The sequence below is a fragment of the Cervus elaphus genome, chromosome 30 (assembly GCF_910594005.1).
Source record: "Cervus elaphus chromosome 30, mCerEla1.1, whole genome shotgun sequence".
Taxonomy (NCBI): Eukaryota; Metazoa; Chordata; class Mammalia; order Artiodactyla; family Cervidae; genus Cervus; species Cervus elaphus.
Genome location: NC_057844.1, coordinates 23,250,223 through 23,276,411, shown reverse-complemented (window position 1 = coordinate 23,276,411; position 26,189 = coordinate 23,250,223). Strand labels below are relative to the sequence as shown.

At 35.5% G+C, this 26,189-nt stretch overlaps 1 protein-coding gene across 1 annotated transcript in view; it reads left to right on the top strand.

Annotated features, from left to right (window-relative positions):
- The window catches only part of COG6 (component of oligomeric golgi complex 6), a 49,393-nt gene extending 33,916 nt beyond the window's left edge, over nt 1–15,477 (top strand). The window contains exons 16-19 of the mRNA XM_043892060.1: nt 103–210; nt 1,393–1,446; nt 2,869–2,948; nt 13,895–15,477. Of these exons, the coding sequence (XP_043747995.1) occupies nt 103–210; nt 1,393–1,446; nt 2,869–2,948; nt 13,895–14,042 (390 nt within the window). The 3' untranslated portion in view covers nt 14,043–15,477. The remainder of the gene's footprint in view (nt 1–102; nt 211–1,392; nt 1,447–2,868; nt 2,949–13,894) is intronic.
- The last annotated feature ends 10,712 nt before the right edge of the window (nt 15,478–26,189 follow it).

Genomic DNA, 26,189 nt, shown 5'->3' with positions numbered 1-26,189 from the left:
CAGCAAGGAGCGCGATGGAGAGCTGAGAGTCCAGGCTCGTCTCCACTCTCATCAGTCCTGTTCTTCTTTAAAATGTTTTCTTTTAATTGTGTTTTATTTTAGATTGAAGCACATTTGGACACACTTATAAACGAGCAAGCTTCTTATGTTTTAACCAGAGCAGGCTTGAGTTATATCTATAACACAGTACAGCAACATAAAGCTGAACAGGTAAGCACGTGGCTGTTTCTGCCTAGAGAGAAACACTGATTGAGACTGTGTCTTCTAGAGCTAGACTCATTAGAATCTTGGCTCTGCCGCTTAATCGCAGTTTCTCACTGGGAAAGTGACTTGTCTCTGTTTCCTCATTTGTAAATTGACGGTACTAATATCTGTAACATAGGGTTATTCTGATGATTAAGTGAGATAACGCCTGTGTAGTGCTCAGATGACTACCTGAAATATAGTAGAGTGTGGGGAGGGAGGTGGGAGGGGAGTTCAGGATGGGGAACACATGTAAAGCCATGGCTGATCCATATCAATGTATGGCAGAAACCACTACAATATTGTAAAGTAATTAACCTCCAACTAATATAAATAAATGAAAAAAAAAATAGTAGAGTGTCCCCAAATGTTAACTGTCCTTCTCACTATAGATAGTTATACAATGGTAAATTTTTCAGAGTCCTTTATCACCATCAACTAATTGAATGCATAGATTACTATATATAAATAGCAGTCATTCCCCCTTTTAATTTAGCAGATCATGGTCTATTATTTGGAAAGGTAAATACTTCTGGGGCTAGCATATGATCTTGTTCAGTTATGGAACTCCAGTAGAATTAGAACACAGAATGGGAGAGAAGCCTAGGAAACCATATAAGCATCTTTGCTTAAAAAGCAAAAAACTCTTTTAAATAACATTAAGATGAAGAATATTTTATAGCCCAGGAACTCTTTAAGTGACACTCTCAAAGATCACAGGTTTGAATTTTTTCTTTTGACCAGGTAATAGGCAAGTTTCCACCAGAAGGAGCTAGTTCTGCTACCTTTTTTATACTGTCTAAAATTGTCAAAGTGAGACTCTTAAGGTGTCTATGTCTCACTGCCGTTTCTTAGTACTTAACTGCCCTTTTTTCTTGCTCATGATCAAATCTGAAGTATCCTGCTATTTCATTGTTCGTAAACATATGTGCTCCTCACTCCGAGACATATTATTGAGGACCTTCACGCTAGTTATACAAAAATTAACAGATCATAGTCCCTCTTTTAATTGAGGTTGAAGAGAGGACGTTCTTTGGAAATAAGCTAAATTTTCAAATTTGGGAAGTCTCCTAATGGACTGTATTTGATAAGTGAACTGTAACATATAGCACCTGTTTTCATCTTGTTTTTGGCCTTTTGTTCCTTAAGGGACCTTTGGCTAATCTGCCCAACCTAGATTCTGTGGCACTGAAGGCTGCGATGGTAAGTACACAATCAAGCGTGTCAGTGTACGTTTCCTTATGGAGTGTTATTCTTACTCTTTCCCATGTGATGATTGTCTGTATTCACAACTGGGTCCAGTCATAATGATTGCACATGTATTCCTTTAAAGAGGTCTGATCAAGGCAGACATTGGTAGTAATATTTCACCATGCCCTAATAGTCTCATTATTCCTATTTAGGTTTTCTTCAGTTTCAGAATTTTACTCCTAACCTAATGAGGAAACAGGAATGACAACATGAAGAAGTTAGGCTATATATCATGAGAGACAACCACCAATAAGAGCTGCATTTATCACGCAACTAAATAAGTGTATAAAGAACACAGTTGTGAATTGTGATAATGCTGTGAATTAAATTATGCAGATCCAAAATCTCAGAGTCAACCCCTTCATCCCATTTACTACTAACCAAATCGTGATGATTTTGCTCTCTAATTTTCTCAGATATCTTCTTTTCTTTTCATTCCTGTTGCCCTTGTTGTCTGAGATGCTGCAGGAGCTACCCATTTGTTGCCCTTGCATATGCTTTGTATGACCTCCCCTTTGATTCTTTTTGCTGTGGCCAGAGTTAGCATCTTAAATTCAAATCAGATTATTTTCCCCCTTTTGTTATTTCCCTCCTTTAATGGTTTTGCTAATGCTTTTACAGTAGAAATTAGAATCAGTTAGAAAAGCTTTCAAGTCCTACATGAACTGAGCTCTAGTAGCCATTCTTTCTCACCTAAGCCTTCATCCACACTGTCCCCACACTACGCACACACTTAGCCTAATGTCAGTTCATCTTCACGATTTTACTTAAAATGTCCTTTGCTCAGAGACGCTTTTGCCAAATGCAAAGATTAGATCTGTGTCCTCCTGATGGATGCTTTTATAGTATTGGTACCTTGGTTTTTCCTTTATTTACATTTGTTTACTACCTCTCTCACTAGACCATGGGCTCTGTGAAGCTAGGGACTGTCTTTTTTTGCTCACCATTATATTTACATTATGTTGTAAGGTACCTTAGCAATAACAGGTGCTTGATGTATATTAATAATGAATAGATGAGTAAATGATTAACAGATACTCTGGATTTTAAAAAGTAAAGTAGACTTGAAATCTGATGACTTAACATCTTATTAATATTATTACCCAGATGTTTGGTGAGGGAGATCAAAATGAATGGCTTGGATTTGAAATTTTTAAAGTAGATATTGCTGATAACTGAGTACCTTAAAGAGTTGACACTTGGCAGTGAATTTAGTTAGAATATAGAAGAAATAACTCATTTTGATCACAAAGACCTCGTTATTTGGAATATGGGATTTTTCCAAGGATTTAATCCTTAGAAAGGGATGATTATTAAGGAGGTCTGTTAGCAGATATATGTACTTTGTGTTTCGAATTTCTCTGTTTCATTTAGGTTCAGTTTGATCGCTATCTGTCAGCTCCTGACAACCTGTTAATGCCACAACTGAACTTTCTTCTAAGTGCCACAGTGAAGTAAGTATTTATTGGTCCCAATTATTAGTAGCTGCTAAAGATTCACCTACTTTTCTTAGAAAAAAATTATTTTTTAAAAAAGAAGATTTAATCATTGAGGATTTATAGTTCTCAACCTTTTTTTCTACCTCAGCACCCCTAAGAGATCTGACCTTACCCTGTTCATACTTGTTCCTTACATGTTTGTAATTTGAAAGTGTCTATTTAGTGAATGCTTTTTTAAAAAATAATGAGACTTATATAATTGAAGCTACAATGTGATAATACGAAGTTCCATTGTATTAATACACATGTCAAAATTGCACTGAATATGTGATGAAAGGTTAGTAATATGTTCATTGTGCAACACAGATATCCTACTGTTTAGATCATTTTGGACTCTGGAAGTTTCTATAAATATAAAATTGTTCAGTATCGTATTAGAAATGTGTTCAAGGCAAAGGACTATACATTAAAATATAAGGGTATTAAAATTAGAAGAAAGAGAGATTATACTGGGTGACTCTCTTGATTTTAGCAAAAATATTGACAAAATTTTGTACAAGTAGGAAATCAGACATCTGTACCTTTTTTTTCTTTCCATTCAACTAGTGTATTAAGTGCTCTGTGCACTACAGAGTAAGATTTAAAAGACAATTTCACTGTCTTAATAGAGATTATAGTCTGACATGTCAATTACACTCTTGAACAAATATTTACATTAAAAGTACAATAAAGAACTATGCAACTTGAAAAAAAACACTTTAAATATCTGAAAGGATGTCGAGGTACAGAGGTGGTCCACTGGCCTTCTGTGGTTCTGAGGAGCAAGGAGGCAGCTTTGGGCTCAGCATGAGGGAGAATTTGGTGTCAGTTAGAATTGGCTGGAAATGGATTCTCTCAGACATGGAGTTAGGGTTCTAACTATAACTAACCTAATGAAGAAACTGGAATGACAACATGAAGAAGTTAGGCTATGTATCATTAGAGACTTCCATCTGTCAGTCATCCTTGGCTTATCATTCTTGACTTCTGAAATGGATTCCAGTCTTAATATATTACTTTTGAGTGTGACAGTCACCAGACCTCTACTCTTACCTTCTTAGGGAGTTCCCACATTAGTTGTGGTCAATGTAACTGATTTTATTTTATTTTTTTACTTTTATACTTTTTTTTATCTTAAAAGATCTCATACTGTCAATGTAACCAAAATTCTAAAGAACTGGGAGACTATAAAACAAATTCCATTATGCCATAATTCAAATTGTTTGTTTTTCTTAAGTTATTTACTTTGTTCAATCAAATCAATCAAATACTTTTTAATATTTACTTTATATTTTATATATGTTTTTTATATTTTATATTTATATTTAACCACTTGTTTCAGTACTTAGTACTATATAGGCATGATATGCATTTGATCTTACTTATAAGGCGTTGAAATAATAGGTAACTTTTATTCAGTTAAATTTTGAACGTTTTCAAAATGGTAATCTGTTTTTAAGCTAAAATAATTTCATATCCATATTGATTTCTATTCATAGTGTATTTAAAATATCAATTGTTTCTTTGAGATAGAGCTTTGCAGTGTAAAGCTTTTTGATTCCTGCCTTGTTTTGTTCATGTTCTGTTCTCTGTAACTTTGATTGTCTCTGTGGTTGCAGTACCTTGGGGACCCCGGTCACTCTTCTTTTTTCTTGTCTTGTGTTATAGTTTGACTGCCTCTCAAAGTGGATTTTGATTGAATACTTCAGCCTTGGAAGAAACTATTGAATGAATTTAAGTAGCCAGGAAATGAGGTTGTATTAAAAATTAAAAGGTAGAAAATTAAAGCATTATTAAAGAATCCTTCCTTCCATGTGATTAATTGGAAGGGCGTTGTTCTTTTTTCAGTGCCAGACTCCAACATTTATTTTTTAATAATATAAAAATAGAGGTTGGACTATAGAAACCACAGTTACACATATTTATAAAATATTCTGTGTCTTCTCTTATTGAATCAGAATTCTTTGTGTGAATAATTTAAGAAATAGAGACTATAGATGCTTCTTAAAGTGAGTGTGTAGGAAAGTGTATATGATTTGAGAATTCTTTGAGGAATCTTCATCTGTTGCATATGGTAGAAGCAAAGTAAATTTCTTTAAAAGTAATAATTTTGGGGGTTTTTTTGTTTGTTTGTTTTTTGAGGTAAATGGAAAAATTTTCTTCTCTTTCACTGCCTCCTTTTAAGCATCCATGGAATTCTCCAGGCCAGAATACCTGAGTGGGTTGCCATTCCCTTCCCCAGGGGATCTTTCCAACCCAGCGATCATACCTGGGTCTCCTGCATTATAGGCAGATTCTTTACACAAGTGCCACCCAGGAAGTCCTCCTTTTTAAGCCACTATCTTTAACTATCAGGAATACCAGTATAAACAGAAAATAAAGCAGATTTGGTAATAGGGGCAGGGTGAGCCTACCAAAGAAATAGTGACTACTGGAAATGTGCAAACTGATAAATGACTGGGACTCACACTGTGTAGAGACCTGGGAAAGTCTAAGCCTTTAAAGTGAGGCTAATCTGTCCTACAGTAAAGGCTGCTTTAGACTCATACTAATAAAGTTAAAGAGAAGACAAACCTCTAAAAGATCATGTGGATCTTTACTGAATTAACTGCCTTCCAGAACAAAACTTAACACTTGCAAAATACAATCAACAGTATAACATTTATAGTGCTGAACATGCAATAAAAACTACTTAGGTACTAGGAAAGTATGAACCAAAACTAGAAACAAATCTGTCGACAGAAACAGACTTACCAACACAGTTTACAGAATTAGCAGGTAAGATCTTTAAAACAGCTGTTTCAGATGTGTTCAGGGACTAAGAGGAAAACTCACTGGGTAGAAATAATCACCAGTTGGACATTCTAGAGGGAAAGATCAATCAGCTTGAAGGGAGAACAATAGTAATCGCCCAGACTGAAGCTCAGGTAGGAAAAAATTAAAAGCTGTAGAGCAGATGAAGAATCTTAGGTGGTGAATTGTGAGACAGTAACAAGCATTGAAATATAAGTGAAGTGTCATAGTGAGATTAAGGCATAAAAAATTTGAAGGCATAAAAGAATTTTTTTTCAAATGTGATGGAAAATGTGAACCCACAGTTTCAGGAAGCTAAATAAATCACAAGGAAAATTACACTAAGGTACACCATAATCAAATTACTGCAAACCAGTGATAGAGAAAGAAACCTTAAAAAGCAAGATTTTAAGGGGAACAATGATATTATTTGTGGGGAACAATGATAAGGATACTACTGACTTCTTGTTAGAAACAGTTCAGACCAGAAGACAGTAAATCACATCTTTTTAAAAGCTGAATGATAAAACAGTTTCAACTTTGTATATTTGTCAAAAGTATCTTTCAAACTGAAAGCAAAAAAAATGCATTTTGAGATAAGATAAACAAAAGTAGAGAGCATTTATCACCAGTATACTGCACTGCAAGAAATGATAAGGGAAGTTCTTCAGGCTGAAGAAAAATGGTACCACAGGAAAACTCATGTCTACACCAGGGAATGACAAGCGCAGGAAATGCTAAATATAAAAGATAGTGGGCCTTTAAAATAAAAATACTAACAGTGAATATGGGATTCTTAACACTGAGAAATAAAGTTTATGGCTACAAAAGCATAAAAGATGAACTTGGATGGAAGTAGAAGTATACTGTTAAGGTGTTGAAGGTTGCTTATGAAGTGCATAATATTGTTTGAAGATAGATTGTAAACCTTACAGCGAGCACTAAAATAAACAATATGCCAGTGGATAAAATAGAATGTTAAAAAGACAATTAGATTAAAAGAAGGCAGAACAAGAGAAAAAAAGAACAGGTGGTACAAATATAAAATGAATAACAGGATGATAAACCTAAATTCAGCCCTAAACATAAATATATTAAATGTGAAAGGGCTACACACTCCAGTTAAAAGGCTGAAAGTATTAGATTGGGTGTAAAAACCTGGCCCAACTCTCTGCAGTCTATAAGAAATCCACTTTAAGGGCACGGTTAAAAGATCATATTATACCATGCAAATAAAAATTATAATAAAGCTGAAGTAGCTATATTCTGATGTTAATATCAGAAAAATTAGACTGATGGGAAGATGATGCTACCGAAGTTAAAGAGGGATATTTCACAATAATAGGATCAATTCATGAAGAAGATATAATAGTAAATATGTACAATTAATAGAGCTTCAAAAAACATGACATCTAAGCTTATAAAATTGAAGAAGGATAGATAAACTGACATTCATTTTGATATTTCAGCCCTCCTCTCTCGATAATTAATAGAAAAAGTAGAAAACTACTTGCTTTGGTGTAAAGGAACTGAACAGTGTCACTAATCAGCTCAACCCAATAGAAAGAAAATACCACACATAACTACAGAAAATAACATTCTTTTAAAGTGCATGTAAAACATTCACTCAGCTAACATAAGAACAAATAGAAATAAGAAAGCCACTAATGGGTATTCCTGTCTATGAGCATGGTATACCTACCTGTTTATCCAGATTATCTTTTAGAATTTTCAGTAAAGACTTAGTTTCTTCGTAAAACTTTCCATGTATATTGTTGGGTTTATTCCTAGGAAACAGTTTTGTGACTCCTTTGATAAGGTCTTTTATTTTCCATTGCATATTCTCATTAGCTGTTGCTGGCAAATAGGGAAAAATACTAAATTTTATACATTAATTTTGTTCTATTAGTCTATTAGTTATATTAGTTTATCAGTTGTTTGCCTTGATTTTTTTGTTTGTTTGTTTTTGATACAGACATCTGAAGTTAATGAGTCATTAATTTTTTTTCAGTATTTATGATTAAACTTATTATATTGACTAGGTGCGCCAAGTAAATAGTAGATGTAATGGTGAGTGTGCATATTTTATTTTGAACTTTACTGAGAATGTTTCTGATATTTCATCACTTAAGTGTGATGTTTGCTGTAGATTTCCAGTGTTCCAATGTGGACACATGGTATTCTTCTCTAACTGGGTATATAATGTAGTAATCTGTAAATTCCAATGTAGTCCCAATCAAAATGCCATGGAACTATTTTATTAAATATTTACCTAGAAAGAAATGTATGAGGGCCGACTCCAGTCTCTTCTGACTGTCTCCGCAGTTACCCCTCTGGTCTAAGGCAGTATCATCTGTGCCTGGATTATCACATTAGCCTTGAAACTATTCTGCTTTGACCCTTGCTCTCTCTACCATTGCCACACCAGCCTCTACAGTCTAATTTTAGCATCTCAGCTAGAGTGATCCTTGAATGAATTGCTTTACTTAACCTTCTTGGTAAGTTTGTACATTAGTATCTCCATTTTACAGAAAAGGACATTTTTTGGGGGAAAGGTTAAATAATTGAAACAAGGTCAAACAGTTAGCAAGAAGCAGAGTCTAGATTCAAATCCAGTATTCCAGAGCCTGTTCTCTTTAACAGTAGCTTGTACTATATTTTTATTAACTCTTTCTATGCTGAGATTTTATTGTTTTTCTATTTTAAAAGGACACTCAAACATGTTAGACATATGTGATAGGCTGTATGAGACATGTGTGAGATCTGTGCCTTGGTCTCACCTCAGATACGCTTTAATTGTTACTGTGAATGTCAGAAAGCTGACCCACTGTGGCATCTTTGGTATTTATATTGTGATAAAGAGAAATCAAAATGTACATTTTTAAACCAATTTATTATACATAGTTATATTTTTTCCTCTTAGTTTTCGGGAATAGTTAAACTGTTAACACCTTCTTTTCTCCGATGGCATGTTTGATTGCCTCTTAACTGTGGTGCTGTAATAAAGCTCAATTTTAGTGATCACAGAACCTGAATGTTGAAATAAGTTATTTTTAGAAGTGCTGGGTTTATGGTAATGATGAAAGTTTTATCATGTTGTTATGGCAACCAGAATCTTCAAGTACTGATTAATGACAAGCTCGCTGATTCTGAAAGTTAGCAGTTCGATTTCTTATCATGGCTCAGTACTTTAAATAATTATTTAAATTATACGTAAGGTAATTTCAGCGAACATATTTTAAAACGAGAATGGTATCTCCATTTAGTTATACAATAATGTTTATTAGTATTGTCAGAATTTATAACTGTAGTTTTATGATACTATGACATTTATAACTGGACAAAAATAATTTTTTAATGTCTGGTATTCTCACGGATAGATAACTAAAATAGGTTGCACTTCTGTGAAATTGTGTAATAAGCTCGTCTCCTTTATTTCTTATTTTTTCTCATAGCATGTTACCTACATGATTATTATCTTTGATACTGATATGCTAGAATAGCAAACTATACAGGGGGGAAAAAACAGCAACTGTACTTTGCAAAAGTAAGAAGACTTTCCAAACCATGGAAATAAGGTGTGTAGGTTCTGGGAGACCAGCATGTCTTTTTCATGTCATATTGAAACATTGTTAACAGACCCATCAAAAATTATTTAGGGTAGTGTACCCTTGTTTGATTTTCTGTTTACTATTGATTAAAAGGTTCCGAGATGAAACTTTCCTGCTCTATGAGACGTTAGTTCATTTTATATGTAACCTGATTTATTCTCATCTTCCTTCTCAAATGCCTGTAAATGACCAGTTCCTCAAAACGTTTTGTGAATCAATTTTACCATCTTAATAATTTCCTATGTTAATGAATTATTTGTATGTCATGTTTTAAATTTTTTGAAATTACAGTGAGAATGTCATGTAAAGACATGTAAAGAGACCAAGAAAGTTAACGATCTGACTTTATAGATGACTCTTGACTTACATTCAAAAGCTTTTTCCTTTTAAATGGCCTTTTGCATATCTGTTGTTGGTCATGTGAAAAGCGGGATTTATCTTTAGAATTTTAACATGGAGAAACAGTTCTAAAAGTATTACATCCATCAGGTATGTGATTGGCTGTGATTGAACAAAATACAGAAAGTAAAATCTGAGGTGGGTACCCATGCTAGAAAATAGCATACATGAGTGGAAAAAAAAAAAAAGTACTGCTTTTCTTTACCTGTACTTGAAAAAATCAGTAGAAAAGGATATCCCACGTTTTCAGAAGCACATGACTAGACTGAGATGATTTGCTGGTCATTTTGTATTTACACAGTTCTTGAAGTTTTTCACTTTGGACCCTGATTTTATTTTTCACTATAATGATTCATCATTATTTGGCCTTCATATTTCACACATGATATTAGTGAATAATTTGGACCAAGACACCAGGCAGGCAGAAGGCAGACACATAAGATATATGTGATAACTTTTTAACATAAAGGGTGAACTTACATAGTAATTAGCATTAAAAATAAAAGGAGGAGATAGTAAAATGGCAAGAAAATTGCTTTATTACTTTAGAAACACTGCCCATTTATGTACAAGTCACTGATAGCGTTTCGTTACTCAGGGAACCCAGTTCTACAAAGTGATGTATGTGGATGCATATATGTGTGTGTATGTGTATGAAGAAGCATATATAGGTTTTTTAACAGCAGTTCATTAAAAAGCTCTTAGCTCAATGAAATGATACAGTTTTTAAAGCTGAAAGTATCTAGTAAATGTTATCAAGGTCAGTATTTTGTTTTATGATATTGGAATTAGCCTTGGAAAAGTTAAATTACTTGTTCAAGGCAGCGGTAAGTAGTGGAACTGGAGCTAGAGTCAAGATCTTTGGACAGTAATGTCCTTCACTGTACTGTTTTACCTCTGCCATGTATAACTCATTAGGAAAACATAAATGAATATGAGCATATGGACCTGTACCTGGCTTGGGTAGTAATAAATGAACTTCTGACGTTTGTCCAGAAATATGGAATCACTATCAGTCACAGTTCTTGTTCTTTACAGTTTGGATTTGACTCGGATTCACTTGGAGAATCTCCATTTCCGTTGCATTTCTATCCTGTTGACTTTAACAACTATCTGTTAGGCCAGGAGGACCACTTCTGTTCCCTTCCCTTTTTTCTTTCCACTCTGTGAAAGACTTTTTGTCCACAGGCTTTTGTATCTCTCATCTCGTTCAGCACAGCCATGTTCATTTTTCAATCTCTCCCTTGTCTTGGTGGCTTCTTAAACTGGGGAGTAGAATGAGGAAGCCCTATGCCATCAAGTGCAAACATTTAAAATGAATTACAAACTCTTACTTGTTCTTACGGGCTTGATTTTATTTAATTATTTGTCTTAGCAGTGTTCCTTTATTCTGGTTTTCTGTGTTGCAGATTTATAATGATTTTCAGCTGTCTTGTGAGTTGTGGCTTATAAGTGGAAATGTGCCCTGAGTTACAACTAAACTTTAGTAATGTTAAAACTTTTCATCGCATGGATTTGAAATTAAAATTTTAAATTGATTATTTCAGAATTTTCAGTAATTTATTTACATTTACCAGTTATTAACCCTGGATTTTTTAAAACTGTGTTTAATATTCATTTTTGTACCTTATTCTGATGTTAAACTTATTGTAAGAAGGAATAGCCTTGTTTGTATGTTTCACATGTAGCAGAAGTACACACCGTGTTCACACTGAGCACAGATTTTAGAGTATGAGGTGTGAGTAATGTTTTGTAAACCTCCAAATATCTTACTGCTTTTAGTAGGGGAGGAAGAGGGGTGGATTGGGAATTTGGAGTTGATTGATGCAAGCTGTTTCATTTAGAATGGATAAACAAGGTCCTCCTGTATAGCACAGGTCCACTGGGATAAACCATGATAGAAAAGAATATTGAAGAAAGAATGTATGTATGTGTAAAACTGAGTCAGTCTGCTGTGCCGCAGAGATTTGTGCAACATTGTAAATCATCTGTGCTCCAATGAAATATTAAAACAATTCAAATAAAAATTCTTACTGATTCTAGTAGAGAACTAGAAGTGCTATGTGCTATATCTAAAATTCATTATTTGTTGCAAATGAGTGTCAAATATTATAGTTAACAGATTTTTAAAATGCTAATTATAATATTTTTCAGCTATGTCATCTATGGAAAATGATTGTTGTGTCATTTTGATGCATCTATTGTTATGCTCAGTTAGTTATAGGAGCGATTGCTAATCAGCAGATTAAAAAAAAAAATCTCCAAGCCTCATCAGTAGATTACCAAATCAGTTTCTACCATCCTCCCTTCCAACAAAAAGGTAGTACAGCCAATAGCATTACTCCACTCTGCTCAGAAAAACTCAGCGTATCTGCCTTCTACCCAGTCTCATTCTGGAAGCTTTAGGAAAATGTCGGGTTGTTCCAGAAAATCACGGTTGCTCAAATCGAGAGTTTGAGACCCCATCAGAACAGTGTGCTATGACCCAAGACCATAAGTGAGACTCCCTTCCTCATTCCATTCAACCAGTTTTATTCTTCTTTAGACCACTGATCCCCATATTTCCACAGATAATCTTACAGAGGTATAATTTCGGTCGTGGATGTTCTAAGAAGTGGTTATTTCTAGCCCTGTAGGACAGGGAAGGCTTTGTGGATGAGGGGGTCCATTTTTCCTGAGAATTAAAGAGCATTGAAAGGTGGATGAGAGAGACATTGCAGGCTAATGGAGGTATGTGCGGGAGCGAAGGACCTGAGGTCAGGGAGAGCAGGGCAGATAGGCCAGTCGGGTTGAGCTGGACTGCAGAATTAGAGTAATGATGCCGAAGGCGTTATAAAAGATTTTGAGTGAGAGGGTAAGGAGTTCTGACTTGTCTGAAATTGGAAGAAGACACTGAATCGCCTTGAAGGGTCCTGGGAAAGGGGGAGACATGATAAAAATTATGCTTTAGAAAGATTAGTCTGACAGTGCTTAAGCTACACTAAATGTGGAGGAGACTGGCTGGAGAGGACTGGGGATTTTGCTTTCTCCTTCCAGCAGGAGCTCATTACGGTCTGAACTGAAGTGATGGCACGTAGTTATGACACTGACAGAGACAGGAGACAGAAGTCGGTCTGAGAGTAAAGCTTTAAAGACACGTTTTTAGCTTAGTTACTGTGAAAGTCAGAAAGGTTTTCATCGGTGCCTGTGTGCTCGGTTGTGTCTGGCTCTTTTTTTACCCCATGGACTGCAGTCCGCCAGGCTCGTGTCCATGGAATTCTCCAGGCAGGAATACTGGAGTGGGTTGCCATTTCCTCCTCCAGGGAACCTGCCCATCCCAGGGATTGGACCTGTGTCTCCCACATCTCTGGCATTGGCAGGTGGTTTATTTACCACTGAACCACCTGGGAAGTCTGTTTTCATCACCAGGTATAGTGATATAGGAGTAGAAATAGTTGGAGTTGATGTACCAAATGTCATGAAAACTATTAAACGATTAATGCAGATTTAAAGAACCCAATGCTGTTTTTTCTAAAGACATTTACTTCAGTTTATTTAAAACTATTTCTCTTATTTTATGTGCTTGTATAGGAATGTGTATTTGTGAAAATGCTGTGATTTGTTGCAGACAGGTGTCACCTTTGTTGGACAGATGAAAAATCGAGGAGATGTGATTATTAGTATAGGAGCTGTAGGTGAAAGGACTGTATATTGTAAGTTATTCTGAGATTTGAAGGGTTAATACATTTGAATGGTTATAAGCCTCTTTATGGTTAATGTGTTGTCAGTTGCGTTTGCAAAATCAGTGCAATGATAGTGGGTTGCAGTTTCTATTTCTTGTTTAGTAATTCACAATATATTAGGCAGTGTTCCATCCTAACGATCACGGTTCTGCAGAGTGAACAAAACACAGCGCCTGCCCTTCTGCAACCTACATACTAATGGAGAAAATTTCATAAAGAAATAATATTAAAAAAACTTTTTATCCCCAAACCAAGATAACTGGTGTAGTTGTACAGTGATTTTTAATAATATGTGATAATTATGAAATATGTTAGTTCAAGTATGGAACTTTCTTAGACTGCTTAGTCTTTTGTTTTCAGATTACATGTTAACACACATCTGTTTGTTTGTCAACAGAGAGCAGATCATAAAACAGTCTACAGAATTAGTCTGCAGAGCCTACGGGGAAGTGTATGCAGCTGTGATGAATCCAGTCAATGAGTACAAAGATCCCGGGAGCATTCTACACCGATCGCCACAGCAAGTGCAGACACTTCTCTCCTGATCATCGTCTTTGAGTGTGGTAGAATACTGCATTCCTAAAACCCTGAAGGTTTTCTTGGTTTTTAGTCTGTTGATCTTTACTTTGAAATCTGATGGTTACAATTTTCTTTGTATCATAAGAATGTGAATCCCAGTAATTGCTTTGGCCACAGTAATGTGCAAGTGAGTAACATGTTGACCTGGGTTATTAGCAGTTGCTCTGTATCTGCTCTCCACACAGAAGGACTCTGTTCTTTGCTAACCCTGTCTCTGGCTCTGCCATTTCCCCTCAATTCTGGAATACAAATAGGTGGAAAAAGAGTACAATGAGAGGTTTCAGGGATTTTTTTTTTAAAACAAGATTAGTTCTAAGTTTAACTGTACATTAAAAATTATCTAAACTTAAGAATAGTTTGAAGATAAGACCTAATATTAATAAACATCTTTTTACTTAAAGATTCATTTGCTTCCTTATTAGATATTGTGAGTAGGTATGCTTAAATGGAGGAGCAGAAATGTACATTCAGCAAAAACAGAGAGCAGTCATGTAAAGGTGGCTTCCACTCTGTGTCTGCCCTGGACTGAATTCAAGGTGAAGTTCAGCACTTCGGCTCGGGTATAGGTGTGAGGTGTGTAGACAGACATCCTGTGCTGCATGTCAGCCTAGTGTTTAAAGGGAGGTGTTTGTTGTACATGTGGACTCTAACTTCAACTGTCTGCTCATTTTGTCTGGTGTTTAAACCAGCGAAAAAGTGTTGTATTCTATCACTGGAGGGAAAATGCCAAAGCAGCAACTTCTAATTGATGGTATGTCTATCCTTATGATGGCCCCTTGCAAAGAATTGTTTGGGCTCTGACTCTGAAACTTGACCAAAAATGAGATTCAAAATCAGTTTTTTTTTGTTTTTTTTTTAAGCAAATCTAAATGTGTTTGATGTGACTTGACTTTGTTGGTAAGATGTTGAGGACAATTCTTATTAGCAAAATCTTAATTTCTGGTAGATCTATAAAAAGAGGTGTGTCCCCAAATTACAAATGAGAAAATGAGGTATAAGGAAAACCTTGGTGAGGTTAAAATATTTTGAAAAGTAGTAAGATAATATTTATTTGGCAAATACAGAATATATAACAAATTAGTATTGTCAGAACGGGGCCTGTTCTATCTGAAATTTACAATTGTATTCATATGATTTTTTTGGAGCAAGAGTAATTGGTTACATATTATCTCTTTTGGTGTTTAATCTGTATTTTAATCTTTTTCCTTCAATAAATGTGATATATTAAAGAAAATAAAGTATGATGTAAGGCAAGAGCTTAAATTTTATATAATTTGTATCTTTTGTGAGAAAAGATTGCTTGCTTACCATTAGTGAATTCCTTTGTTTTCTAGGGGAAATAAAAGTATATTTATCTTTTTAACTAATTTTTTCAAATAAAATACTAAACTGTTTTTAGAACAGCGATCATTGCAGTACTTTTATACATCTCATCAGTGTGTTTTTAGAAAATAGGCTATGGGAAGGAAAGTATGATACAGGGCCAAATAGATATAACCAATGGAGGATGGATGAGCACGATGTGGTGTCAGTGTGATCTTGAGAACTTAGTTAAAATAAAAGACTGCAAGTGTTAGTTCACTAGCTTAACACTGTATTAGCTATTTACTTCATAGTTTACATTTTGAACTGTTTTGAGGTGGCGTAAGTATAACCTTAGGTGATGCCAGTCAGCCTTCCCTTTAGAGAGAGAAGTTACTTGCCTGACCAAAGCCTTCTCTGATGGAAGGTTTCCATTTCTTTTTCTGTGCTTGTACTTGGACCAGTGAATGTTACCTGAGAAAAATCACGCCCAGTAGACTGACTGACTTCTTAAATTCAGGAGCGCAGTTTCAAATGATACTCGGTGTTGCTCTGAGAAGTGCTTTTCTGTCTCAGGTGAACTCAGCTCCCTACTTCTCAAGATGACTCTTCACCCTCAGTTAATGACCTTCATGATTCATTGAGATGGAAGCTGTCAGATTTATCTCCCTCGTTTTTCTACCCTCCTAGTTGTATTCATCATCTTCGTCTTTGCTCCTTTTGTGTTGGAGACAGCGTCGTCCTCCTGTGACAGGCAGTTCCCTTCCTCTGGACTCCGGGTTCCATTCTCTCTCCATTCTCTCTCGAATTAACCCTTTATTTTGCTTCAGCAACTCGTGACTTCTCTGTAGGATTATTCTTGACAGCATACACAGTGCTCTAGTGTTGATAATATTTTTTAAAACTTGCCACTTCCCGGATCCTAATACCTCCATTTCCTGCTGCGTTTTATGGTCGTTTATGCATGTGGTCTTAACATTTCTGCTGCCATTGTGGCCTAAATTACCCCTGAATGGCTGGCTTCAGCATCCCCACACCACTGCAACACAGCCAGTCGTGATGAGATCCCCATAGCTCTGTGTGTTGTCAGATCAGTGGATTCTTCTCATTCCTTCCTTTATGAATCCAATAGCATTCCACACAGTTCAGTCAAAAATACTGTGCTCTCCAGCCTTTCACAGCACAACTTCCTGCTAGTTTTCCATTCACTTCACCCAAACCTTCCCTGATTCTCTTGTGTCTTTGTGACCTTTAACAGTTGGCATACTCCAGGGCTTGATCCTCAGTTTTTTCCCCCCTCAGGAGTATTTTTTTATTATCTCAGCATAGCTCAACTTTTCTGACTACTATTAGTTCACATCCTTAGATCCATCCATTCAGTGGAATACTCTGCAGTAGTGAAAAAGGAAACAATTTGCAAATACATAATGTTGAACAGAACAATCACAGAGTAGTGTGAGTCTATTTATAGAATTTTTAAATGAAAGATAAGGCAAATTTGCACATTAGTCATGGATATGTATGTGGTAAAGCTCTAAGGAAATATGGGAAAGGATTAATGCAGACTTCAAGATTACCTCACAGGATCTTTAGAGGTTACTAATGTTCTGTTCTTATGCTTGATTATTGGTACATGTGTGTTCATTTTTTTATTTTCTAAAATTAAATATGAACTCTATATATTTCACAATTTTTAAAAAAAGAGGTTAAAAGAAATTGTTTAGCACAGGGCCGGGGTAAAGTTGGAATTCAGTAGAATTTATATCTTACCCTAGAGAATATCCAGAAAGAGGAAGAAATTTCCAAAAGGAGGTTTTTATGGTTACGTTTATAATCATAAAAATGATAAAGTTATAATTTGATAAAAATTATTAAAAAATTCTGGAGTTGAAAAGTATAACTGAAATTAAAATTTCACTATTGGAGTTCATCAGATTTGAGCAGATAGAAAAAGGTGTCAGCCGTGCACCCCAATGTTCATCGCAGCACTGTTTATAATAGCCAGGACATGGAAGCAACCTAGATGCCCATCAGCAGACAAATGGATAAGGAAGCTGTGGTACATATCCACCATGGAATATTACTCAGCCATTAAAAAGAATTCATTTGAATCAGTTCTAATGAGATAGATGAAACTGGAGCCCATTATACAGAGTGAAGTAAGCCAGAAAGATAAAGAACATTACAGCATACTAACACATATATATGGAATTTAAAAAGATGGTAACGATAACCCTATATGCAAAACAGAAAAAGAGACAGAGATGTACAGAACAGACTTTTGGACTCTGTGGGAGAAGGCGAGGGTGGGATGTTTCGAGAGAACAGCATCGAAACATGTATATTATCAAGTGTGAAACAGATCACCAGCCCAGGTTGGATGCATGAGACAAGTGCTCAGGCCTGGTGCACTGGGAAGACCCAGAGGGATCGGGTAGAGAGGGAGGTGGGAGGGGGGATCGGGATGGGGAATACATGTAACTCCATGGCTGATTCATGTCAATGTATGACAAAACCCACTACAATATTGTAAAGTAATTAGCCTCCAACTAATAAAAATAAATGAAGAAAAAATTAAAAAAAAGAAAAAGGTGTCAGCAAACTTGAAGATAGGTCAACTGAAATTACTTAGTCTGAGGAACAGAAAGGAAAGAATGAAATGAAATGAAAGAAAATGCACAGAAACTCGGAGATTTTGAATATTGTCAATAATATTCAGACAATGGGAATCTCAGGAAAAAAGGCGTGAGGAGGCTGAAAGAATATTTGAAGAAATATTGGCAGGAAACTACAAATTTGATGAAAACTTTAATATGCACACTCAATAAATTCACCAGATTCTATGTAGGATATATTCAAAGAAATAACAAAAGTACATCATGCAATCAAATTATCAAAAAAAAAGCCTAGGACTAAGAGGGAATCTAATGCATGTATAGATGTGTTTGAGTGCATATGTAAAAACGGATGTTTCAAAAGTTATTTCTTAACACTGTTGAAACTATATCTGAGACTGTTTGGCTGACTTGTGTAATGCATGCAGACAGACAGGTGTTTAAAGACATATGTAAGAAGTTTCTAAGAGTGCTCCCTGCTCATTATGTTAAGAATTATAATGTTATTTCAGTTACTGGGTGTGCTGACCATTCAGCATCATGTGTAGCGAGGTGTTTATATATGTAAAAATAGAAAATGCAAGTGTGAAGAGTTGTTTCTTTGAAAAGACAAAAGAATTGACTACCCGTTAGCTGGATCAAGGAGGAAAAAAAGGCACAGGTTACTAAAACCAGGTACAAAATAAGGGACATTACTGCTTTACAGAAATAAAAATGATAAACCAGAAATTAATATGTCAACAGATAATATAGATGAAGTGGAAAAATATCTAGAAAAACTGATTAAAGAAGAAAAAGAAAATCTGAATAGACCTTTAGCAAAGAGACTTAGCAATACAACACTTCTGGTTTTAAAAAAGTCTAGGGCCAGATATCTTAACTGGCGAATTGTATCAAATGTTTGAAGGAGTAACAGTAATTGTTAATCAAATTCTTCGCAAAATATAGAAAAGGAGAGAGCACACCCTAACATATTCCATGAGGCCAGCATTTGTTTTTAGTATAAGCAAAGCCAGAAAAGGCACCACAAGAAAACTACAGACCAATATCCTTTGTGAATACTGACACAAAATCCTTAACAAAATACTAGCAAATGGGATCTAGCAACACGTTAAACAATTATATACTACGATTAAGGGGATTAGTTCCAGGTGCAAGGTCAGTGTAACATGGGAGTCAGTGTACTATGCAGTATTAACAGTATAAGTAAAAGAAAAAAACGCATGATCACTTCAATAGATGTAGGAGAATCCAACAAACACCCTTTCATGCTAAAAAAAAAAAACCAAAAACCAAAAAATAGGAAGAGAAGAGAATCTTCAACCGAACAGACATTTATGAAAAACAAGCTAACATTACTTAATGCTGCAAAATTGAAGGCTACCGTCACTAAAATCATGAACAAGGTAAGGATGTACTCTTGCCACTGCTTTTCCACAGCATACCAGAAATTCTAGCAGAGCAACTAGGCAAGAAAAAATTAAAAGGCACACCAACTAGAAAGGAAGAAGCAACACTGTCTATTTGCAGATTGATTGTGGCCATTTATAGGGCTTGCCTGGCAGTCCAGCTGGTGAAAAATCTGCCTGCAGTACGGGAGACTCCAGGTTGATTCCTGATTCAGGAAGATCCCCTGGAGAAGGGATAGGCTACCCACTCCAGTATTCTTGGGCTTCCCTGGTGGCTCAGATGGTAAAGAATCTGCCTGCAATGCGGGAGACCTGGGTTCAATCCCTAGGTTGGGAACATCCCCTGGAAGAGAGCATGGCAACCCACTCCAGTATTCTTGCCTGGAGAATTCCCATGGACAGAGGGGCCTGATGGACTACAGTCCATAGGGTCACAAAAAGTTGGACAGGACTGAATGACTAAGTACCGCATGAACACAGTTATATGAGTTTCCCAGGTGGCACCAGTCATAAAGAACTCGCCTGACAGAGCAGAAGACATAAGAGACGCGGGTTCAATCCCTGGGTCGGGAAGATCCCCTGGAGGAGGCCATGGTAACCCACTCCAGTATTCTTGCCTGGAGAGTCCCATGGACAGAGGAACCTGGCAGGCTATGTTCCATAGGGTCACAAAGAGACACAACCGAAGTGTCTTAGCACAGCACATGGTTATATATATATATGTAACATATATATATAGATAAAATACTGAAGAATAAAACTATTAGAATTAACAGTGTAGCAGTGTTGCCGTATACAAGATCAGTATGCAAAAGTCTGTTGTGTTTCTAAACATTAGCAGTGAACAATCTGAAAATTAAAACAATTCCATTTATAGTAGCACTGCAAACAATAAAATTCTTAGGAGTAGATTTATCCAAGGGAGTGAGATACTTCTCCATGAAAAACCACAAAACCCTATTGAAAGACATTAAAGATGCCCTAAATAAATGGAAAGACATTTCATATTCATGGATTGGAAGACAATATTGTCAAGATGGCAATAGTCCCAAAATTGATCTATAGATTCAGTACAACCTCTATCAAATTCCACCTACCTTTTTGTGTTCCAGAAATAGACAAGCTAATCCTAAAAATCATTCGGGCATACAGTGGACTTTGAATAGCCAGAACAATCAAAGTGAAAGTCACTCAGTCATGTCTGACTCTTTGCGACCCCAGGGACTTTACAGTCCATGGAATTCTCCAGGCCAGAATACTGGAGTGGATAGCCTTTCCCTTCTCCAGGAGATCTTCCCAACCCAGAAATCGAACTGGGATCTCCTGCACTGTAGGCAGATGCTTTACCAACTGAGCTATCTTGAATCTTCCCAATTTCAAATCTTATTACAATGCCACAGTAAGCAAAACAGTGTGATACTGATTGGCATAAGGATAGACATATAGTTCAATGGAACAGAATTTAGAGTTCAGAAATAGATCCATACATCCATCATCAGTTGATTTTTTTTTTAACAAGGCTGCCAAGACTATTCAATGAGGAAAAAATAGTCTTTTTAATAAATGGCACTGGAACCACTGGAAAACCACACAGAAAAGATTGAAACTGGACTATATCTCCTATCTGAAAATCAACTCAAAGATCTAAAGGTAAAAGCTAAAAACTAAAACTCTGGGAAGAAAAAAGTGAATGTGTTAGTCACTTAGTCATGTCTGACTCTTTGTGACCCCGTGGATTGTAGCCCGCCAGGCTCCTCTGTCCATGGAATTCTCTAGGCAAGAATACTGGAGTGAGTTGCTATTCTCTTCTTCAGAGCATCTTCCTGACCCAGGGTTTGAACCAGGTCCCCTGCATTGCAGTCAGATTCTTCACCTTTTGAGTCATTTGTAGGTATAAATCTTTGTGGCCTTGTATTAAGCAACAAGTTTTCCTCTTTCATGGAATATAATGGATTTTTAAGTATAAGTAAAAGTGCAGTCACAGAATACTGTTGAATACTTGCAGGAGGTCAATTTATTTTTCCTAATTAGTAATAGTTAATAATATGCTGTTAACAATTATAAATAGATAGGCCTTACATATGATTACTTTTGGACTATAGTTGTATTTAAGCACAACTGTCTTGAAAATACATATTTATTCCCCCTCAGAATATGCTTTTGGAGACAGATGACATAAAACAATCATAAGTTAGCTATGAAATGAATATAGTAATCATACTAATAACAGCATGCTAGTCTATCAAATTCAACTCACATAAATGCCAGTGAATGTTAAAAATAAAAACTTACCTAGCACTGATAATTTAATAAATAAAAGTGAATGGTACTAAGTTTATGAAAATGAGTTGAATTGGGGAAAATTTTTGATAGAGCCAGAAATATCCATATGAAATATTTGCTTGCTCTGAGGGGATATATCATTTTTTGACAAAGTATTCTGTCACTGTGTATTTTAAACAGGGAAGGTCCAAGCCAATCTGGGGTTTTCGAGGTTTATTAGTTTGCCACCACAAAATTAATTTACTTGAGTATGCTCTTCATTTCCATTAATGTCAAGATCTGAAGTTCCCCTGAAGGAAGCATTAATTTTTTGCCCACTAACCACAAAATGACAAGAGACAAGAGTGGTTTTTCTCATGCAAAGCCATCATCAGAAGTTGGGTCTCCTGTGTTGAGCCCAGCCTTTCTAGGGATGTTGTCTGTTATGAGCCTAGTTTGCAGGATTCAGACAAGAGCTGGCCACTGTTGCTAGCCAGGCCTCAGATGCAATATAAAATGGTAATGGAGATGGAACTGCAGTAGGAAAGTGCACTTGCCATAGAAGCCAAGGTTTAAAAAGGAGACCAAAGATTTGATTCATATTCCACAGACTTGCAATATGTATTTAATGGGAGATCAGGAATCTTCCTTGCTTTAAAACCATGTTAGTTCCTTTTCATAAACAAAGATGTAAATAAAGCAAGCATTCAAAAGCCAAAAGGCTGTCGTTAAAAACAAAGGTAAGCAACAGAACACCAAGTCTGAGCTCCCTGCATTATACGGCATAGTCTTACTGGCTGGCTGTTTTACATATGGTAATAGATGCGTTTCAATGCTCCCCTCTCAATTCATCCCAGCCTTAGAGGGGTGGGGTGGGGTGGGAGGTGGGAGGGGGTTCGAGAGGGAAGGGACTTACGTATACCTATGGCTGATTCACGTTGATGTATGGCAGAGACCAACAATATTGTAAAGCAATTATCCTCCACTTAAAAATTTTAAAAAAGGTAAACAACAAAAAGAAAAACGTCAAGGTACCCTGCCTTTATCCTGAATCTTAACACAGAAGAAAACCACTTATCCACTGAGTATTAACAGGTTAAAAATGAATCATGCAATAATAAACCATAATGGTATTTGCAGAAACCAAAAATGTGCAAATTCACTCTTATGATTTATCAAAAGACTCTCTTTGCAAGTGGTAAATCGTTAACTGTGGTGTTGCTGTTGGTAACCGCAAATCTTAGGGGATGGTTCAGAATTAGTATTGCTTCCTACTTTCTGTGCATCATCATGGTGGGGTAAGGCTGTGCCATTCTGTCATATAAATCAAATTTCCATATATGTGGACGCATTTCTGGATCTTTCTTTGCATTCTTTTCATGGGTTCATTTATTTCTGCACCTATAACTGATTATTGAATTAAGTTTTATAATGTGTGTTAGTTGTTCTGTCAATGTCCGACTTTCTGTGACTCCATGGACTGTAGCCCGCCAGGCGCCTCTGTCCATGGGATTCTCCAGGCAAGAATACTGGAGTGGGTTGCCATTCCCGTCTCCCAGGGGTCTTCCCAAGCCAAAGATCAAACCCAGGTCTCCTGCATTGCAGCCAGGTTCTTTACCGTCTGAGCCACCGGGGAAAAGTCTTGATATCTGATAGGGTGTTCCGTTTTATTTTCTTCACCTAGAGTGCTTTGGGCATTCTTGGCTTTTTGCTATTTCACTTAGGTTTTAGAATCAACTTTATATTTTTCAGACAGCAGTTGGGAATATAGTTGTGATTATTTTGAATCTACATGTCAATTTGGATGGAATTAATATCTTTATGATATTTAATAATCCCAGTTAGGAACATACTGAATTTTCCTTATCTAGTTGGGGTAGTTTTAGTGTCCCTTAGAAAAATTTTATCATTTTCTCCATATAAATCTGAGAAAATTTTGTTGCACTTTTTTCCTAAGACACAGTTCTTATTTATGATGTAAATGCTGTTTTTAAGTTGCATTTTTAAATTATTGGTTGTTGTATATAGACATGGAATTGATTTTTGTCTGTTGTTTATATGAGATCCAAGTATTAACTTATTTATGATGATTTTGCTTTGGATTTTCTGTATAAACATTTGTATTATTTGAGACTAGATAACAGTTTTGTTTGTTTCTTTGCAATCTACATGCCCTTTATCTCTTTCTCATCTTCATATGCTGACTTGGACCTCCAACACAGTGTAACTAATAGCAATGATAATGGACACTTAATTCTGATTTTAAAGGTAATGCTCACAGTATCTCACCACTGATAAGAGAAGAAGTTCTTTTTATCTTCCATCCTCTTAGTTATTAATTATGAATGTGTTGGATTTTATTAAATGACTTTCACAATCTGTTGAGATGAGCATGTGGCTTTTTTCTTTTACTTGTGGTAAATGACGTATTTTTTTCTGATGATAAACTACTCTTGAGTTTCTGGGATAATCCTAAATGGATCATTTTATTTTCTCTTTTTTTGTAGAAAACACTGGATTTTTATTTATTTTTGTATGTTGACTAGTGACCTTACTAAATTTACCAATTCTAAATCTTATCTGTAGATTCTTTTGTAAACTTTTATATATACATTCTATCACATAGTCTGTGATTAATGGGAGTTTTGATTCTTCTTATTTTTTCTAGCTCTCTGGTACTGTATAATGTTTAACCAATACAGTGTTATAGTGTTGAATAGAAGTGATGAGAGTGGTCACTCTTCTCTTTTTCTGAAATGTGGGGAAGGAGGGAAAGCTTTCACTAGGTAGATATTTAGTAGATAAACTTTATCAAATTAATAAGTTCCTTTCGGTTCTAATTACATTTAGTCATGAATGAGTATTGAATATTATAAAAACATTTTCTCTATTTATTTAGATAAACATGTAGTTATTTGCTCAGTATGGAGAATTTCAAATGTCATATGTTGTCTTCCTGGAATAAACTGCCATGATCATAATGTACAATCTCTTTTTCTATATCTCGACTTGATTTATTCATATTCTATTTAGAATTTTTGCATCTATGTTCATGAGAGAGATTGCTCTGTTATCTTCATTTCTTTCAGTGTCCTTGTTGGGTTTTGTCACAAAGTTATACTGACCTCATAAAACTAAGTGGGACATAGTCTCCCTTTTTTCTCTAATCTGGAATAGTTTGTGTAAGATTGTTATTACTTCTTCCTTAAATGTTTAGAATTCCAAGTGAAGCCAATTTATCTGGTGATGTCTTCGTGGCAAGGTTTTTAAATGACAGAATCAGTTTAAAAATAAACATAGGACTATTCATTTGGTCCATTTATTCTTGTGTTAGTTTTGATGAGTTCTTTTCTTCAAGGCATATGTCCATTTCATCTAAGTTTTATAGTTATCCTCTGATCTTTTTTAACGTCTGTTAACCTAGCATTAGTAATTTGTGCTTTTTTGCCCTTTTTTTTTTGTCTTGTTAAGAGTTATGGTCTTGCTAGTCTTGTCAAAGAAATCTGTTTTTGATGTGGTTGTTTATTTTCTATTTTGTTGATTTTTTTTCTCTCTGTATCATTTCCTTCTTCCTACTTTCTTGGTATTTTATTTGCTCTTCTTTTCCTACCTTCTTGGAGTGGAAATTTTTATCATCACATTTCAAACTTTCTTTTGTAATATATTTATGAATAAATATGTTCACCTATATTTCCTTATAACACAGACTTTGCTGTATCCATAACTTTTAGGTCATATTTTTATAATCTTTCACTTCAAAGTATTCTCTCATTTCCATTGTGATTTTTTTTCTTTGACTCATGGATTAATTAGAAATGTATTTGCAAATATATGAAGATTTCCTAGTTATCTTTTTTATTGATTTAGAGATTAATTCTACTGGAGCCAAAAAAATATGTATTGTGAATCAGTCCTTTTATATTTGTTCATACTTGCTTTAGGGTCCAGTGTATGACCTATGTAAGTGAATAATGTCCTCCTTATACTGGAAAACGTTGTGTTGTGTAGTTATTGGGTACAATGTTCCACACATTACAAGGATAAATATTGTTAATCTTGTTGCAGATCATCTGTAGTCCTGATTTTTGATCTGCATGTTGTACCGACTACTGAGAGGTACTTTTTAAAAAATGTTAACTGTGATTGTGGATTGGCTTCTGTTTCTCTTTAGTTTTGTCAGTTTATGCCTTATGTGCTTTGAAGTTATGTCTCGATATTTAAGTTTTATTCATTATGTTTTTTGAGTCATTAGTTACTTAGAGGTACGTTACTTGGATTTCTTGCTGTTACAGTTTTTAGCAAAGGCACAGGCAGTAAAATTTATTTCTTATAAAGAACAATTGAGGGACTTCCCTGGTGGTTCAGTGGTTCAAACTTCGCCTTCCAGTGCAGGGGATGCAGGTTGATCTCTGGTTGCCGGGCTAAGATCCCGCATGCCTCACGGCTAGAGAACCAAGACACAAAACAGAAGCAATAATGTACCAAGTCCAGGAAAGACTTTAAAAATGGTCCACATCAGAAAAAT